Here is a 19,258-nt window from a genome sequence, read left to right as displayed (position 1 = left end):
TTCGGCCGTTGATCCAAACTGTCTCCGACCGTCAAAATTCTCATATACTTTAAAATCTAGATAATTATCTAATTAGTCATTGGTGTTTTGCAGGCATGCATCATCGCGAAAATGCCAAGTGCCAAAATCTTAAGCGTCCATCTTTCAAATGTTAGCGGAGGAAGGAGAAAGATGACACAGGTCCGTTTACAACACTCGGGCCGGGCCGGGTAATTGGGCCGATCGGGCCTTTTCTTCTCGAGATTCGTTGCGCTTATATATTCGACCGGCGACCGGAGTCGTAGTGGTTAGCGGAGGAAGGAGAAGGATGGCCGAGGGCGTTCCGCCGATGGACGAGAAAGCGAAGAGGACGCGCGATCTGCTTGCCAGCTTCTACTCCCCCGATGCTTCTGCGGCCCTCGGAGTGGGAGGCGGCGCCGGCGTCTCGCCTCGAAGGATCGCCTCCCCCGACTCCATCAACTCGCCGTTCTTCGATCCCGAAGTCTACATGAGCATCCTGGTACGGGATCTCTCTCGCCTCCTCCAACTTCTCTCTACTTTGTCAGATTCGTCTCTATCTCTCTCTCTCGCTGGTCGTCCTTTCTGGATCTCGGAATGCTCCGCGACCTCTTGGTGTGTGTTAGATCTTTTGTCGAATTCATCAGGATTCTTCCGCTCACACTTTTTAGATGTCGATTCTATCTGGTGGCTTCGTTGGGTTATCTATTCTTCCCTTTTGTGTGGATTTTAACGGTCAACTCATTGTGAAGACAACTCACTCTATTTCGGTTTTCAGCTTTGTTCTCTTTTAGGATCTTAGGGCGAGTAATTCTATGGCATTTTACTTTTCCATTCTAGTTATTGAGTGGAACTGCGATCAATCGATGAAACTGGGAACCTTTCCCGGTTTAATCAAATTTCCTATGTACCCCCTGTTACTAATTCTGTCTTTGTCTTTGCTCCTCCTCATGAGATTTCGTGTCTATGGCTTTTGATCCTTACTGATTCTCTCATCAAAATCGTGGAGCGGTATGTTAGAGCAAAGGAAGATGAATAAGCAAAATCCAGGAACAATAAAAGCCAACAAGTTATTTCTGCACGTTCTTCATATTGAAAATTATAGGTTATTCGCTGTTATTAAGATCAGTGTTGCAAATTTTGCTAGGCGCCAATCGATGCCCGACTGGCGCCTAGCGCCTAGAGCGCCTAGGCGGCGCTTAGGTGGCGCCTAGGTGGCGCTTAGGTGGCGCCTAGGTGCTCTAGATACCATATGATCTTTTAGTGAAAATGTGAAATGCACATTGATCTCAATGAAATACAAAATTCAAAACAAGTAACAACTAGCAAGTGAGTTCAAAATGAACATCAAGTAGCCTAAGCTAAATAGCAAATAGCATCAAAGTATTCAAAGTTTCAACTTCAAAGAAAAGAAAACATGGAAACAAACTAGTAGTCTAGTACAAACTACAAACTACAAAGTACATACTACAAAGATAACAATCATAACATCAGTTTGTACTACAAATCCTTAGGAAAATTCCTCTCCTTCTCCATATTCTTCTATGACATGCTCTTCGTCTGATTCAAAATCAAACTCATACACACTCACTTCTTCCTCACTCTCGGATTGAAAGTCATCCTCATCAAGTTCTCTAAGTCTACTACTTCTTCTAGGCCTAAGCGCTTCATCTGCTCCCATAGCATCACTAACAACTTTCCAAGTCATGCCCGTGTCGTGTTCAACTTCATCATCAGCCCCATCAACAATCCAATCTTGTGTAGAACTTGCATCACTTGCTAGAAGAACCTCAATATTCCTCTCTTTCTCCCTATTTTTCTTGTTCATCAGTTTTGCATTGAATTGAACAAAGACTAGATTATTTAATCGATTGTATCTAGTCTATTCCTTTTCTTTGTATGCACCTACAAATACAATTAATATTTATGAGAACATAATGAACTATTAGTCTATTAGTATTAAAATAGTTTAAGACTTTAAGCTACTAACCCCTTCAAATGTACTCTAATTTCTTTCACACCCCGATGAACTAGTAGTTAAAGAGAGGATCTTCATAGCAATTTTCTGCAAGTTAGAAGTCAATGCACCAAAAGTTGACCACCAATTTGCTGCATAATTATAAAAAAATAAGTCAATTACATGAATAATATTAATAACCTCAAATAATAATAATATTATGAATATTTATTTAATTACCTGGATCAAACTTGTCATCATTCAATGAACATGCTTTTACTGCAATGGGTTTCCCAAAGATAGACTCCTTTTTCTTATACATGGGTAACTCCTCACTCAAAATGATATTTTGCATATCAATATCCCCCAAAAAGATAACATCCATACAATCAACGACCCCAATTGAGACAGTTTGATCCAAATAAAGAAGCGGATCCTTATAATGATAAAAAGGATTCAACAAATAAGCCATCAAATGCAGTGCACTATCTAGCCTATCTTTCATCTTTGCATCAATAATATCAATAATATGCTGATAGTTTTTTGGAACATTACTTAGAGCATTCTTAATATCTTTCTTAGCTTGTAGAAGCTCACTATACACAAAACCCATAGATGGTTTCTTATCGGCATCAACAATTCGAAGTACCTTCACCAAAGGTGCAAAAACCTTCAAGCACAATGACACACCAGTCCAAAATCCTATACTCAACACTGTTGTGTAAGATGTTTTCCCTTTAACACTCTTGGAAAATTTGCATTCTTCCCAATCAGTGCTAGTAAACATTGCCCTTAATTGACTTTTTTTCTCAGATAAACTTTGCAAAGTTAGAAATGCTGAAGCAAATCTAGTCACCCCTGGTCTGACAATATCTCTCTTCTTTGTATATGATCTCATCAATGCCAAGGTCTTATGGTGAGCATAAATAAATATAGTTAATGCCTTGGCTTGATCAATGACTTTCTTGAACCTTGGTATACTTGCAATGCTTTCAAGCATAAGATTTATAGAATGAGTAGCACATGAGGTCCAAAAGATTGTTGGCCTCTTCTCCTTCAACAACTTTGCAGCATCCCATGTTATTTGAGGCATTATCAGTTACTTTTTGAACAACATTTTCTGGACCAACCTGTTGAATGCATTGCTCTACATACTCATAAATTAGTTGACTTGTATGAGTTTCATTTGAAGATTCTTTAGAGGAAAGAAAAACGGTGCCTAATCTAGAATTGACACACAAGTTCATAATTGACCTCCTTTTTCTATCACTCCAAGCATTTGTCATAATTGAGCACCCATTCAATTTCCATTCTTCTTCATTTGTCTTCAGTAAGCCTTTGATCCTGTCAGCCTCTTTCTTCAAATACGGCTCGCTCATTTCATATCTAGTAGGAGGTTTAAACCCTGGCCCAAATTGACCAACTGCCTCCATCGTCACCTTAAAGCTATCTCTATTAACAGCATTAAAAGAAACACCAGCTTCATATGCCCATCTACAGACATATTCTTTAACCAAACTTGTTCTTTCTTTGAAAAGAGCATCATTGATGTTTTGTTCCCACTTGCTCTTTGCTAAGTTCAAAGAAGTCTTGGGGTTAATGACACTTGAAAACTTATCCATAGGACCAAGGGTACGTGATGGCTTTATGGTCCCAAAAGACTCTTGAAATTCATCCACATCAATGTCTTTTCGAATATTCACATCCGATCTTAAAGATTCCTCTTCAATTTTCTTGTTTCTCTTCTTCATCTTTCCCTCATTAATTGCATTCCTACACTTAACTTGATCATCTTTTGAAGACTTTGGACATGTAGACACATTTCCCATTATGTGTGCTACGTGTTCTTTTATTCTGTAAACTCCTCCAAACATAACTTTCCCACATAAAATACATTTGACTTTGTCCAAGTTCTTTGCATCAATTAACATCCCATACAGCCATCCAACATCATTCAATTTTCGTTTTAGTACTTCACAATCTTGAGAAGCTTGAGAAACACTAATCGAGCCTGAACCCGAACCCTCAGGAGCAGTTGAAGATGCCATAACTGCATAATAGCAGCAGGCCAATGAAATAGGAGGAATGGAATGGGGGAGAAATGAGCATTTGTCTACATGTCTGGATCAATGGAGTTGTAATGCACAAATGTGCACATGAGAAAGGAAAAAATGTGTAAAGTGAAACCAAATGACCAAATAATAAGCATGCAAAAGTCCTCAAAACCAAAATATCTAAGACAATTAAACTAACTAATAGAATACCTACTCTCCATGAAAAGTTACCAAACAAGAAGAGTAACATCCAGAATACCTTCCTACATTTTTAATACCAATCTTTCCATTAACATTCATTTACTTCACTTTTCAAGTCACCAGTTATAAAGCAAAAAATTGCATGTGATAATCAACTCAATGCATCTCTCCTTCCCCTTCCCACTTCTAATTATTCATAGAGCTGGTTTGATGAGGTTTATATTCACTTGTCTGTTCAACATAACTTTAACAATTAATACTCACAGAGAATGAGTTGGGTGGCTACAAGTTTAGAAGAATGCTTAATGGTGATCTCAACAAGGACATCAGGTCTCAAAATCCAAGAAAATAATTTCTGACTGATGCATGAAAAAAAAATCATTTGGTTCTGGAAAAAAATGACACAGTACACTCAAAGAACCAAGAAGCATAAAAAAAGAAGCAAGAAGGAAGAAGCACCAAGAAGCATCGAAGAACCAAGAAACATCAAAGAAGAAGCAAGACGGAAGAAGCACTAAGAATCATCGAAGAACCAAGAAACATCGAAGAACCAAGAAGTCAGAAGCACCAAGAAGAACCAAGAATCATCAAAGAAGCAGCAAAGAAGAAGTGAAGAACTAAGAAGCAAGAAGGCAGAAGCATTGAAGAACCAAGAAGGATCAAAGAGGAAGCAAGAAGGCAAGCAAAAAGCATGGAAGAATGAAGAATCAGAACTCACCAATGGTGCAGATTTTTGCTTCTTCGAGTTTGATGCAGAGAGATTAGGGCGCAGGAGAGATTCCAGCGAGGCGTGGCAGAGAATGGTGGAAGGGTGGACCAGAATGAACGCAACGATGCTGGCGGCAGAGAGATGTGCAACGAGATTAGGGTGGGCGGCAGAGAGGTGTCCAGCGAGATTAGGGTGGGCGGCAGAGAGATGTGCAGCGAGATTAGGGTTGGAACTGTGGAAAGAAACATAGTAGTTTTGGGCTTTTGGGCCATAAATAATTATAGAAAAAAGGGTTTGGTCCAAAACAAAAAAAAAAATCTGTTTGGTCTAAGCAGCGCCTAGGCCGAACAGACCGCCTATTCGGCGCCTAGGACCGCACATAAATAGTACCGCCTAATTTGGCCGAATAGGAGGTTTTCGGTTCGGCTAGGGGTTGCCTAGTGCCTAGGCGGCGCCTAGGCGGCCGCCTAGGCCGAAATCTACAACACTGATTAAGATTCGAGGAAGCAAAAAACAGTAAATATGATAAGACTGGAAAAAGTTTTTTTTTTTGGTCTTTTAGCGCAAAGATTGTACTATGTTAAATCATGTAATCATGCGAATAAAGGAATGGAATTGAGTTACAATAGAAAATGTTTAAGCTTCAAAGATCTTTTAACATGAGTTGGTATGGAAAGGAGTACTCCTTAATGTCCCAGCTTGGAGCCGAGCAATATGCTTACCTTCTTGCTTTCTTCAGGTTCAAAAATTAAACATGGAGGGACTTCTTCAAAAGCATGTTGAGATGGCAGCTGAAATTAAGAATCTTGATACTGATTTGCAGATGTTAGTGTACGAGAATTATAACAAATTTATCAATGCTACTGAGACTATAAAAAGGTAAAACTCTTCTCTTACTTGTTATATTACTGTAATCATGGCATTCTTGTTTCTTCTGTGTACCTATTTATTTTATTCTCATAAAAGTGGTTTAAGCTTTATCTCCTATCTAACTCTTGCAAAACATATCTGTCTAACTTTTTTATGAAATTGTGGTCTGCCTAAACACAAAATCAGAGCAACATTGGTTTGAATAACTGCAGCAAAAGATGCATTATTTTAACCACTTCTGTCAAGTTGGAGATCCATTCTGGTGTTCCTTTCCATGATCAAGTTGTTTTCATGAAGAATATCTTATTTTATGGCATCCCTAATGTCAGTAGCAAAGTCAATATGATCCCAAGATTATATAACCTTATCTTTGTTGTTTACAATGTATTTTTCATTTTCTGAGAGCTATGTTTTGTAGTCTCATAGTTTTTGCCTTGTTGTTTTTTTTTTAAAAATATTGCTATATTTTGATTGTTTAGTTACTGCCGTGTTTTGTATAATCCACTGTGGATTTTGAACCAAGTGTTCTGAATACTAGCATATTGGTCACTGGTAGGATGAAGAATAACATAGTTGGAATGGAGACAAATATGGAGCAACTTCTCGTAAAGGTAGACATCAGTTTTTTTAATATGAAATTTGAACGATGATTTTCCATCTATTCATTACAAAAAAAAAATATATAATTATGAGCCATTCTGCAGATTACTTCTGTTCAATCCAAGAGTGATTTGGTGAATACATCTCTTTTTGAAAAGAGGGAGCACATAGAGAAATTGCATCGTACTCGGAATCTTCTACGAAAAGTTCAAGTACGTACTTGCAGATGGTAGTTTTTATCCCTAGTTGGTTAAATCTTTGTTCTAATCAACTCTAGGTAGCATTCATATTTGTTACAAATTCTTCATTGACTATTGACTGTTTTTTCCATTAGGTGAATGAGCGAGAATTATATGAAGCTTATGTTACAAAATTGAGTTAGAATCATACTTTTAATATCTTCTTATCTCTTTATCATTGTTGTTCTTTGTCAATTAAATTGATTGATGAAGTATGCCTACTTTAGAAGTTTCTTTGATTATATATTGATTAATCCCTATATTCAGGAAATATATAAAATTAGAAAATGTTTCAATACGAGAGGCATTAGCAACTTCTTTAACAATTGTAATCTAAAAATTTACCTGCTTTTTAGGTGTAGTTTCTAGGAAAACTATAATTATTTATGCTTTGCAGTTAATTTATGACCTTCCAACTCGGCTTGCAAAATGTATCAAAGTAGAAGCTTATGCAGATGCAGTTAGATATTTCATTGGAGCCAAGCCAATTTTTGAGGTGAAAATTTTTCCTTGAATTATTTGTATGTTCATTTACTGCTATTTGCCTGTAATTCATGGACTTAGAATCAGGTCAACTTGGAGGTGTTTTTTTTACTAGGCATATGGGGACTCATCTTTCCAAGATTGTAAGCGGGCTTCTGAAGAGGCAATAGATTTGGTTATCAAGAACCTTCAGGTACCTCTAGGCAAAAAACTACTACCTGTCAAACTTCTATTCTGAACTATGTAAGGTTGGTATATTTCTGCCCTATTGTTCTGAAGGAAATTATTTTAGGCAAAGATATATTTGGATTCTGAGCCTATTGAAGCTAGAGCTGAAGCTGTAGTGCTTCTGAAACAGCTGAACTTCCCTGTTGGTATTTTTTCCTTTTCCTTTCTAGTCATTCTATTTTTTTCCTGTTGTATCAATCTCAATTTTATCATTTTATTTATCCTTTTACCTAGATCTTTTGTATGGCTTGCCAATTTATACCTGATTTTCCCCCCTGGTATGTCAAGAATTTGTTCAGACCCTTAGAGTTAGTTCCTGTGAATGTCAGAGTCATAGGATCAGATACTGTGGGTGAGGATATTAGAGAATGCAATATGTATTAGATTCCTTGAGAGAAGAAAATTCATATCTTCTTGGCCGAGGATAAAGGAGAAATAATTGTTTGGGATTAAAGTCGTTTGTCTATTACTGTAAAAACATTATTTATTGTGTTTGTAACTCTTTTCAAGCCTATAAACCTAGTGTAACTCTTATAAACGTGGTATATATGATTACTTAATCACTCCCTATAAAAATCAATTCCTAATACATGATCTACACAGAATGACTCTTCCTACGAACTAAACAATTATAATTATGGCATAACAATTTCTTCAAATAAAAGTTAGGATATAAATATGTTTAATGGAATTATTAAGGTTGCACCTATGGCTTTATTTTTCATCACTGAATCCCACCAACTGACACAAGAGATCCTCAATATAACGAGAGGTGCTTCCTTCATATCCGCCCTCCATGAAAAGCTCTGACTTCTCCGAATACATAGTTTGTTGTATTGAGCTCCTCCACATCACGATCTCACTTTGTGTCGACTCTTCCTCTGCACCTGAAGTTGTGGCGTGATAAGCTTCGTGCTGACTCATCTGTGCCGAAGCCTTCTCCATGTTGAACCCCATTTTGCTTCCTCTTGCTCCCATTTGTGTGTCATGACATGTTTCTCCATTGTCAGCTCATGTGACGTCTCTTCACTCCAGGTAAGCATCCTCGTCATCTATTTCTCTTCCTCCAATATTGGTGTTTCCTCATCTCCTTTACCTTCTCCTATGACAGACCTTTGACACCAATATTTAGCATTGACTGCATACTTCAAGCTGACTGAGGACCAAAATCTCTACTTGGCTAGATATTTCAATCCTCAGTCTAAGCTAATTCAACTGACTTGTGCTTTAGCTGGGTTACTGATTTGCAATGTCACTCCTCTCTCTGAGAAGTGTGCTTGCCCTTCAGCATAAAATTAAAAAATTAAATGTTGAGCCGGATTCCTGGATCAATCAGGAGCTCAGAAATTTGGTGGTTCCAATTGGAGGTGATATTAGATTGCTAATTCTAAACTGGAGGTCAATTAGTTAAAAGATGATTAATGCTTGACTATATATGCAAATTAATTCTTTTGATATTTATTTTTTGATTCACATGATTGTTTTTGACCAATATGAACTCAAATTCTGTTCTCCCTAACTCAAATTCTGTTCTCCCTGTAGTTTATTTTTTATAATGAACTCCTATTTGATGAATATTTCATTCGGGTATTATTTCCTTGTAATTGTGTGACTGATTTTCACATTTAAAGACAGATTGTAGTATGGCTAATGGGAGTTTTTTTTTGTATGATGAGATTCTATTTAATCAATAACTCATTGTTGATTCTTACTTTTAATTCTGCATAACTATGTACCCATTGAAAGTTGGATTGGTGATGCAACATCAAAATCAAACTGGTGAAGTTCATAGGAACTTGGATGAAATCGATGAAGTGAAGGTGATAATTATCTTACAAAGAGAAATGAACCTCTGTGTTACACAGATTATTAAAAAAGAAATTTCATTAATCAAAAACCTTCTGCAACAGGAGATGACACCACTTTTATAGACTTTATCAACTAGATTAGGAAGGAGACACCACTGATTGGGTAACACAATAATCAAAACAAAATTTTACCAAATTAAAACAAGATATCCATTAAACTCTAACCAAATTAAAATTATTACTACCAAATTAAAAGTTCAAAACCTAAATTAGGATAATTATCAGAATGAATTATAATTTCAAAATTCTAATAAAAACAATTCCCAATTTGAATTAATTATGTTTATGTTGTATTCTCTGAATCTGTGGTTGATTGTTGATAGCGACAAAAATGATTTTGTGATATTAAAATAGAGCAAATGAGGTGAGCTCAACTTTGACTATCATTAATCTGGTGTGTCATAAAGGTGGATAATTTAAAAACAAAGCTGCTTGAGAAGCTGGAGGATTATCTCTTGAAATTCCAGGATGAATACAAGGAGACAGGGGTATCAGCATGCAATGCCACTGAATCATCTGATATTGGGCAATTGCCAGATACAGTAAGTTCCTTATAACAGCGCTAAGCATGTACTCATGTAGCAGCTTTATCTATTACTGTTCCTTAATCATTTCATCTAGTTCTCCAGTTGCTGTTTATTAGAGTTATATTGTCTGAATTGTTTTCTATGTTTGTTCCAAAAGTAGTTCATGCAGTTGAGGGGGGTGCAGTACTGAGTTATCATGCCTGTCTGGAATTGCCCATCTGAATTGCACCTTGGAATATCTTCTCCTGTTTGGGTTCATATATGAACTGAAAATATATTTTATTGGATATAGAAATTTAATAAAGATCTGTTAACATTGAGATTATTCTGAAACACACATTATGAAGTTTGATGAATCATCTATGCACATGATGCCCTAGATATAATGATCTTAAAGCACTAGAATCTGGCATGATGAATGCTCACTTGTAAATTGTACTGATAGGTTTAATTAACTAAAGGCTACAGATATTCTATTCAATCAATTTAGGCTAAGACATTATCCTTAAGTTGTATTTTGTCCACATTTGTAATATGTGGATGCAATAAAATTCATTTCCGAAAAAGAAATATATTGAGAACCCATGTTTGTGCAATCACTTAGTGCTAGGGAAAACACAAGATTAGAACCACAAGTGAGGATAACTAAATTTTTGGTAGAGATGAGAGTGTCAGATGAACCCCATCTCCTTGGATTCGTTGAGAGAAGATAATCCAAACCTTTTTGGAACAGGGGTTATACATGTATTATATGGATGGTTCACTTCTTCCTTCCTCCTGTGGAAGTTCCTCATTCTTTGACTTAAAAGGGGGCTTGGTGGTTGAGAAATGGGGCCTACAACTTGGTTAAGCATCCTTTGTCCTCGAGATGCTTTGTCGATATATTTTAGAGAGATTAACTTTTCTCGTTCACATATTTTCTTGTTTTCTATCAATTATGAATAGCATTGAGCTCCTTGTACGGCCTTTTTGCAGGTTTCTGTTGGGGACATCTCCAAAATTATCCGTGCTTATCTTATCATCTTCCCTGATTCTGAAAAACGGCTCATTGAACTTGTTCAGAAGCTATTCAACCGGTAAATCTCCAATTTGGTGGTTAAATTTGATTTATTTTTATGTTAATAGTTTTCAGTCTCCTTGTCAAGAGATTTTGGACATTTATAGTCAATTGTAATTGCTAACTGGCTTATTGTTGTACTTGAAGGCGTTATGGAATTATTCAACAAAGAATAAAAGAAAGGGTGACGCCTGCAGATCTACTTAACATGATGAGTAAGAACTGTTGTCATCAGCCTGTGTTATATGAAGACTTTCATCATTGTGATATTTGCTTCAATAATTTTTGTTTTTAACCTTCTTTTGAAATGCAACTTTTTCTTATTTTAAGTTACTCTATATGGAAGCATGCATGTAGAGGCTTCCTAATGTTTGTATATGTTTGATCATCTATATATGTGAATCTTGTCCACCTTGTAGCACCTACCAAGGTGCATCCAAATATCTGTCTATCTTGTGATCAATATGGTCGTCTTTATTTGATGAGCATGGTAAAGTCTCCTGTAATAATATTGATCCAATTGTCATAATCACACATTCAACTACTATTCTTGTTTCCATGATCAAAATTGTATAAAGACAACAATGCTCTAGGAATACTAATGCCATCCAGTTTTTTTTGGCTATCTGTGGTGTGCATTATGCATTACCATTGGTGTCTTTCTCTTTGGCAGTATAACACAAATGAGGCTTGTCCCGTGTAATGCAGGAGCAATTTGGGAGGATGTGAATGTTATGGATGAAATTTTGGCTGAGGCAGCCCTTCCTGCTTTTTCTCTGGAGGTCTTTCTCTAACTTATTGATGTTTAGACCTGAATTTGATTCATTTCTAAGTTAAATTCAGTTGATAGAGCCTGAAAGCAATGCTAGGATTTCTAATCTAGCTTAATACTATCAGATCACTAAAAACATGGATGAGTTGCACCGATGACTTTCATATACATCCTATGTTGTGAAGAGAGGGAATGGTGGCTACAACTCTAAAAGGGAATTAAGAAACTATAATTTGAATTGACCACTTTGTTTTCTTGGCCTTGGAAGGCTTGCAATCTGATTTCACCAATTAAACAGTTTGGGACTGTTGAAGTTGAAGCTTGGTGGTTTTACATGTGAAAAATGAATTTTCAAAGCATGGCTTCATATTCCCAAATAGTCAATAGGTTGACAATTGTCACGATGTGTTTCTCTTAAATAGAGATTATCTTGTGATATTTATTTGCTTATTGGGCCTTATTCTGTTATAATAGGCTGCTAGGAGTATTGTTCAACAGTATATCTCCACTTCCTTTTCCTATCTTCTAGACGAGATCACAGGTGATATATCTTATTTCTATTGTTCAAACTTCTGCTATTGTGAGAGTACGTTTGTTAACAAGACCTTAGATTATTTCTTTCTTTTATGTTGTTTGGAACACTGAATTAGAAAGGTACAAACAGTGAGCTCAATAAATTTTGGACTTAGTTGCTATAGTTACCTATACAAGCAACAAAAGAAAATCAGTCCCAAGTCATTGTGTGGTTGATACACATTTGTTGTCATCTTAGAAGGCAGTTAATCATTTAACTTTCTGGCATGGTTTGGAATCTCGTGTCATATAAAGAAGCACGGTCCAAACATATCGTTCCTAGAAATTATCAAAATTTAATATTGATTGGCATAAGTAGTGTCTTTTAAATGAGTCATGCCATTGATTATTGTGTCGTGCAGGATTAAATGTCTAAAACTCATGATTTTTAGTTCAATTACTAAATGCTATATTCTTGTTAAAAGTAGAAAGAAACAAAAGAGGATTAAGTGACTAAAATTCATGAATTTATTTTGGCTCGTTTTAACACATCCCAAAACATGTCAATATAATATGATAAAAATTTGTAATTCAATTAACTACTTTGCTAAAGTATTTAACAAATAAGTAAATAAACTAAGTGAAAAAGGTATTAAAGGAATAAAACTCATGTAAATTCATCTTGGTATAGTTTGATGCATGCGCATGCCAAAGTGTGTGGAGTATTGACACAAAACAGGTGTCGAAACTGTACCATTCAACCCAAGGACCGAGACTTTAACATACCTTGGCCTAGTATATAGTTGCCTTTTCTTCATTTTTCTTCTTCTTTATCTCCTCCCTCTCTCCACCTTCAATTTGTTTCTAGTACTCTAACGTAGTATCAAAACCTCATCATTCTAGTCAAAGACCAAAATCCAGAACGACAGCTTGATATTTCAAATGCTGCTTTATAAGTTCAAAGTTGACAACTTAAATATGGCAGTGCTCAGTTCAGTTGTACTTCTTTTAATAGATTTCTACTTCTGTTTGATTCAACTTTTAGGCTCTAGCCATTACTCTTCTGCAATTAAAAGTCTGGAAGCCATTGTAATTGAACTACGAATCCAGATATAATATAATATTAATCAAATTTTGTTCTAAAAAATGTGAAACCGCCACATTAACGGCCCCTCATGTGACGGCCCCACGTCGATGGAAGGAGATTCATTAGGACCACAGGTGTTAAGTGCATGGCGGGACGAATGATGCATCAAATTTTGTTCTAAGATCATATAAGATGTGGATGCACCCACCTGACCTGTTGAAGGATTTTTATGATAATACATTGGGAATTTTCCTCCCTAGTATATGATTGTTGGTGTTAGGTTTATTTGGTCTGGTTTTGTGTCTCTGACTTTTTAAGTCTTTATTCCTAGTAATGACAGCCAATCTCCGTGCATATCTGTTCCTCTTGGAATTATTTTCTGATTTACAATATTACAGAACTTGTCCTAGTTTTTCATTTTGATGCTTCTATTTTTTTGTTATTTACTTGTACAAGTAGCTTGCAATGAAGTCATTCTCTGAGAACCAATCTTTGATGATTATTTTGTACCTTAACCTATTCTAATTTCTATGTAATTGGAAATTACTAACCATTATTTTACTATTTTTTCTTCTACAATTTGATGGTTATTTTGCTTTGACAGATGCACTTGGCAAAAGCCAACAAACCCAGAAGGAAGTGGTGGAAGAATGTCCATATCAAAATACACTAGAAGGCAGTAAAAAGACTATAATACAGGGCAGTTTGGATCTCTTATTGGTAAGGACCGATATCTAATGAAGCATTATATTTATATATATCATCCTCATTGTTCATTGCTAAAGTTTAAATAATTGGCATATATTTCCTACATAGCTAATATTTGCAGTTGAAGTTTTATTTCTCATGGGGAAATTATGGGAAGTGAGATTTCCATTCATTTGCTGCATCCAATAGTCAATAGTGTGAAATTGATTTGTGGCCACACATGCCTCAATGTTTATGTGAATACCTAATGATTTTTTCTTTTCCAAGAGTTATATCTTTAATCCCTAATGGTTTTTTTTTCCTTTCAAAGACATATATCTTTACTTTAGCATCCTTGCTGTTTGATATGTAGCCTTGCTACAAGTTTTTGTTGTATCTTGGAACATGGTGGAAACTTGGAAATTCTTTTTGCACTGAACAACTAGCTTGTTTTAATAGGTTCTTGGTAGAAATTTATTCTGTGGGTGGATGGCTGAAGTCCTTGAGCATCAGTTTGTATAGGACTTCTGTGTTATGCTACCATATATGTATACTTCAGTAAACTTACTCTTGTTCACATTTCATAAGAAGCTCCTCCTCTTTTGTTAATATAAGTCGACTATATTTCTTGTTTTCACTACAATATCAATTGTTCTTTGTTGCTGCGGTCAGTTTTTTTTTTCCTGCCTTTGCTTTTGTTCATATAATAGCATTGTGAACGATTTGCATAGTAGATTTCAATTTTTTTGTAGCAAGATTGAGCTTGTGCATGTGGCCTTTTTGATTGTCCCCTGCTATTCAAAAGAGAGCGGTACTCTGTATATGCTAACCACGAATAAGACTGCCCGTGTTGTACAGTTTGCATACTTGGCGAATTATGTTGAATTTTACTCTCCTTTTCTGAATTTTGTGAATTTTTAGTGTGAACATCATCAACTAAATGCAGGATTTTCGTCAGCTTCTTGATGATAATTTAGAGTTGCTAGCAAAGTTGACAGACTTAATAGTTGATTGGGTGCAAGAAGGTTTCCAAGGATTCTTTGAAAAGCTAAACGAACAGTTTCTTGTACTCTGTGGAAGAGGATATATTGCAAATCCAGATTCATGTCAAGTAGATGCTGTGCAAATGGACAAAGTGCAGGCAGGGCTAGTCCTTGTGTTGGCTCAACTTTCTGTATTCATAGAGCAGAGTGCAATACCTACAATAACAGAGGTAGCTGTCAATATCATTTCTGCATATGCGAGGATAACAACATCTTGCTGCAGTTATATGTTAGATTGATAGTACATCCAAGTTGTCCCCGAGGCTATGGTGCCGTGGTAGGACATCCAGGTTGTCACCTTGGCACTCGCGGTTCAATCCCCGCTATGGCGTATTTGCAGGAATTTTTCCTCCAAAGGGGCGTGCAACCAAAGGATGTTGGGTTGGCCGCCACTCGCGCTTCCCGATTTATCCTAGTGGTCGTGGGAAACTTTCATGGAGCCGAGCCGGTCACCCCATGGATAGCAATGAGCCTAACTGAATTTTTCATTTTTTTTAATGTTAGATTGATAGTAAAGTCAACAATAACTATGTCAGGAAATTGCTGCTTCTTTTTCTGGAGGCGGTACCCGTGCCTATGAACATGGACCACCATTTGTACCTGGAGAGATATGTAGGATATTTCATTCAGCTGGTGAAAGGTTTTTGCTACTTGTAAGTATTACAATCTATTTGATTTTATGGTTCCATGAACATCTTTTCTTAAACATGGACAAAGGTGTGTTTGTCAAAACTATGCCTTAGGACTTTTTTTGGTTACACTGAGAAATTAATTACATTCATACTGATTCATATCGAAGGATTCGTGTTCTGTTTTTTTTTCCCCTGTTCTGTATCAGTTTCAATCACAAATTGATTTTCCTATTAAAATATTGATCATCTCATGCAAACTGACTACTGACTATCGAATAAGATGTGGCTTCTTGAGGTTGTTATTGCAATTGACCTAAGTGAGAATATTAATGGTATCTCTCCTGGTTTTGTACCTTTAACACTTGATCAAATTTTTGCAATACCTTTAAATTTTCTAACATCCTGTCGTTTTAAAAAACTTGTGTTTCTTTACTGTAATTTTTACTGTTATGTAATTTGTCTTCAAACATCCATATTGTTACACTATGTTAATTGATTCCTGTTTGCAGTATATAAACATGAGAACCCAGAAGATATCAGTTCTCTTGAAAAAGAGGTTCATTACACCTAATTGGATGAAGGTGATTTTCATTGCCAACTGTTGTAGTCCATTAGCAGTTGATGGATGAAATTGGATTCTTATTCTATTTAATTCTTGTGTTAACTGTTTGATAATTTGACAGCATAAGGAACCACGGGAAGTTCACATGTTCGTTGACTTGCTCCTTCAAGAGGTCAGTTGCGTTTTTTAGGTGATTCTGCATTTTTTTCCCACACACTTTCAAATGCATTAACTTGCTGGTAACTCATCCTTCTTCTTCTTCTTCTTCTTCTGTTGCTGATGTTTATGTGATTTAGGCGGTAAAAGCATGAATTAGCTGGGTTTCTGTATCTGCTGTTATCAATGATATATACACATATACATAAAATGAACCATCAGATGTTAATAAAATGTTTTTGAACTAACTAGCAATGTAGCTGAGATCTTGATTCGACACACTTTGGCAATGTTTATTGCCTATCAAAGGGGCAAGATTTGTTGCAATTAAATTCTATTTCTTTGGATGTTTTAACATACAGATGAATTTTGAGCAGCATTCTTCATTTTGTTGCAGTTGGAAGCTGTAGGAATGGAAGTCAAGCAAATTTTGCCTCAAGGATTGGTTCGGCGGCACCGCCATTCTGACAGTTTGGGAAGCACTACTTCATCACGTAGCAATCCAACGCGTGAGGATAAATTAACCCGGACAAATACTCAACGTGCCAGAAGCCAATTTTTAGAAAGCCATCTTGCTAAGTTGTTTGAACAGAAAATGGAGATATTTACTAAAGTACAGCACACACAGGTTAGAATTTGTTGATTATTCTACAAATGCTAATCTCAACACAGATGGCAATCATGAAGCCCATAGGTGATAGCTTTTTATGGTTCCAAGCTCACTAATATAGCAAGGTAGATTTCAAAAAGTACTTGTGCTCGAATGCCTGATTGATTAAAAGATGCACAGAGAATTACTTACATGGAAATAAATGTCTCCATTTGAGGCGTCCTTTAAAAAAGATAGTCCGGAACCTGATTAGCTGGAATTGTTTTCACGCTGTTTTCATTGTTGCCAACATAATTATTCACAATTTTGCATTATCAAACATTTCCTGCCATTGTCGGAGAACTTATATAGCTTAATATTTGAATTTTCAATGAGCTTTGATTTATGATTGCAGGAATCGGTTTTATCAACCATTATCAAATTCTGCCTCAAAAGCTTACAAGAGTTTGTGCGGCTCCAAACATTTAACCGAAGTGGGTTTCAACAGATTCACTTGGATGCTGAATATTTGAAGAACACCCTGAAAGAATTTGTCGATGACGAAGCAGCAATAGATTTCCTCTTAAAAGAGGTAAGTGACACGTCACCTATGCAAACTATGAAGTCAACATTAAAATACTTGAAATCTTCATTCGCGTGAGGTTTAATCCTTTAACCATTTAGTACATACACTTATATTTATTTTCTAGCTTTGGAAATATCTTCTTTGGCTTGCTATCCTGCTATTAGCATTTAATTATTTGGCTATTATATTTCAATATCCATTCATTTGTATGAATAGCTTGTTCTATCAGTTCTAATGATGTGGAAAATCCAACTAATTGTAATGACGCTTTATTCTTAGCAAGTATTTGCTTCACAACCAAAATCCAGTCATCGAATTAATTTTCTTTTAGAGCGTACTTTATGGGTGAATTAGTCGATAGTTTCCCAAAGGGTAAGTATGATATGTTGGCAATAATCAAGGTTTAATATTTTTTAATCAAGCTGCAATTTTGGAGTAGATTAACTTAAAACGTTTTGGTGACTTCATGACTTGCAACTTTTGCCATCAAATGTATCATTTAAATTGAAAAATCTTCTTCCTGGGCGATTGGACCAGAAATTACTGCCAAAATTTTAACTTTGCAGGTTGTCGGTGCGGCTCATGAAAGATGTCTTGACCCGATTCCCCTCGAAGCTCCCATATTAGATAGACTGATCAGCATAAAGTTATCAAAGAGCAAAGAGCAGAGCCAAACTTCTCCTTGATCAGAAAGGAGGAAACAATATGATAAGCTTACAAAGTTCAAATTGCATTTTTGCACTCGTAGAGATTCCTGGAGAATATCAGATTCCTCATTTGTCATCTCTTCGGAGTTCCCTTTTTTTCGATCACTTAAATTCTTTGATAAAGAGGCATTTGTGTTCAACTTGATTAAGATTCGTAGTGAGTGTGCTGGACTCAGTGTTGTTGGTTGAATGATGTTGTATATGTATCGAAACTTTACGTGTCTGATTTACTCCTTTTAATTTTAGCTCGCTGCAAATGGACACGACATTATCATCCAACAAATTGCTGAAAAATCTTTCCTATTCTTTATTATTTTCCATCATCAGATGGGAGGGGAGTTTGGCGCAATGACTTATCAGATGGAAGGGGAGTTTGGCGCAATGACTTACAAGTTATAAGAGTTTCGAAAATAGTCTTCTACTCTACGTCATATAATAAATTCATTTTCAGGACTCCTTGATCCGAATTTCGAACCTTGGTTTGTCCTTTTATCAAATTAATCATCATATATCCTGCACAATGTGTATGGTATGGGTGGCATGCGTCCCCTCTGATGGATTTAATGACTAGTGCATGAGATGTTGTCATCATGAGGTCTGAGATTCGAATCTCGGTAAAATCGAAATAAATGTTTTCTTTATATGTTAGTCATTATTCTAAAAGTTAGTAGCTGTCCGTGATTTACCTTTTTCGTGTTGATCCTGGGACGAATTGACGGAGACACTGAGAGCAAACGTATTCATCCTTTATCACCATGGTATGGTAACATGCGCATGCGTGGACGCCTCTCACAATAGGGAGATGCCTTCTCGTATGAAAGTCGTGCACGTGAGTTGTACATGGATAACAAGACCTATCCTTATTAATACTTTAATTTCACCTCAAAGTTATCTTATTCTAAATTTTTATTATTTAATTATTAACGTTCTTAAATTATTTGATAAGTCATTATTCTGAATTAGCATTGTGATTAATCGTAAAATAAAAAGAGTGAAAATGTCAAAGAAGAATTTTGCAAAAAGAAAATATTGACGAAAAAAAAATCCCTTTCATAAATATAGAAAGTCTATAAAGAGCAGCGAAAATTGGAATACTTTGAAAACATGCAGAAAGAAGAATCAACTCCCAAAAGT

The 19,258-nt window shown here is 36.0% G+C and overlaps 1 protein-coding gene across 1 annotated transcript; it reads left to right on the top strand.

Moving 5' to 3' along the window:
* The first annotated feature begins 286 nt into the window (after positions 1-286).
* On the top strand, positions 287-18,364 carry LOC121972146 (vacuolar protein sorting-associated protein 51 homolog). The gene is made up of 20 exons (XM_042523809.1): positions 287-499; positions 5,658-5,797; positions 6,345-6,399; positions 6,493-6,600; positions 7,025-7,123; positions 7,226-7,303; positions 7,403-7,480; positions 9,614-9,748; positions 10,709-10,809; positions 10,938-11,005; positions 11,499-11,572; positions 12,037-12,103; positions 13,767-13,882; positions 14,796-15,062; positions 15,429-15,545; positions 16,034-16,105; positions 16,208-16,258; positions 16,640-16,870; positions 17,247-17,423; positions 17,984-18,364. Exons 1-20 carry the CDS (start codon positions 308-310, stop codon positions 18,101-18,103), a joined length of 2,346 nt encoding a protein of 781 aa, XP_042379743.1. The 5' UTR covers positions 287-307; the 3' UTR covers positions 18,104-18,364.
* The last annotated feature ends 894 nt before the right edge of the window (positions 18,365-19,258 follow it).

Source organism: Zingiber officinale, chromosome 4A (assembly GCF_018446385.1).
Source record: "Zingiber officinale cultivar Zhangliang chromosome 4A, Zo_v1.1, whole genome shotgun sequence".
Classification (NCBI taxonomy): Eukaryota; Viridiplantae; Streptophyta; class Magnoliopsida; order Zingiberales; family Zingiberaceae; genus Zingiber; species Zingiber officinale.
Note: the sequence above shows the minus strand (reverse complement) of the source record. Positions and strands in the feature narration are given on the sequence as shown.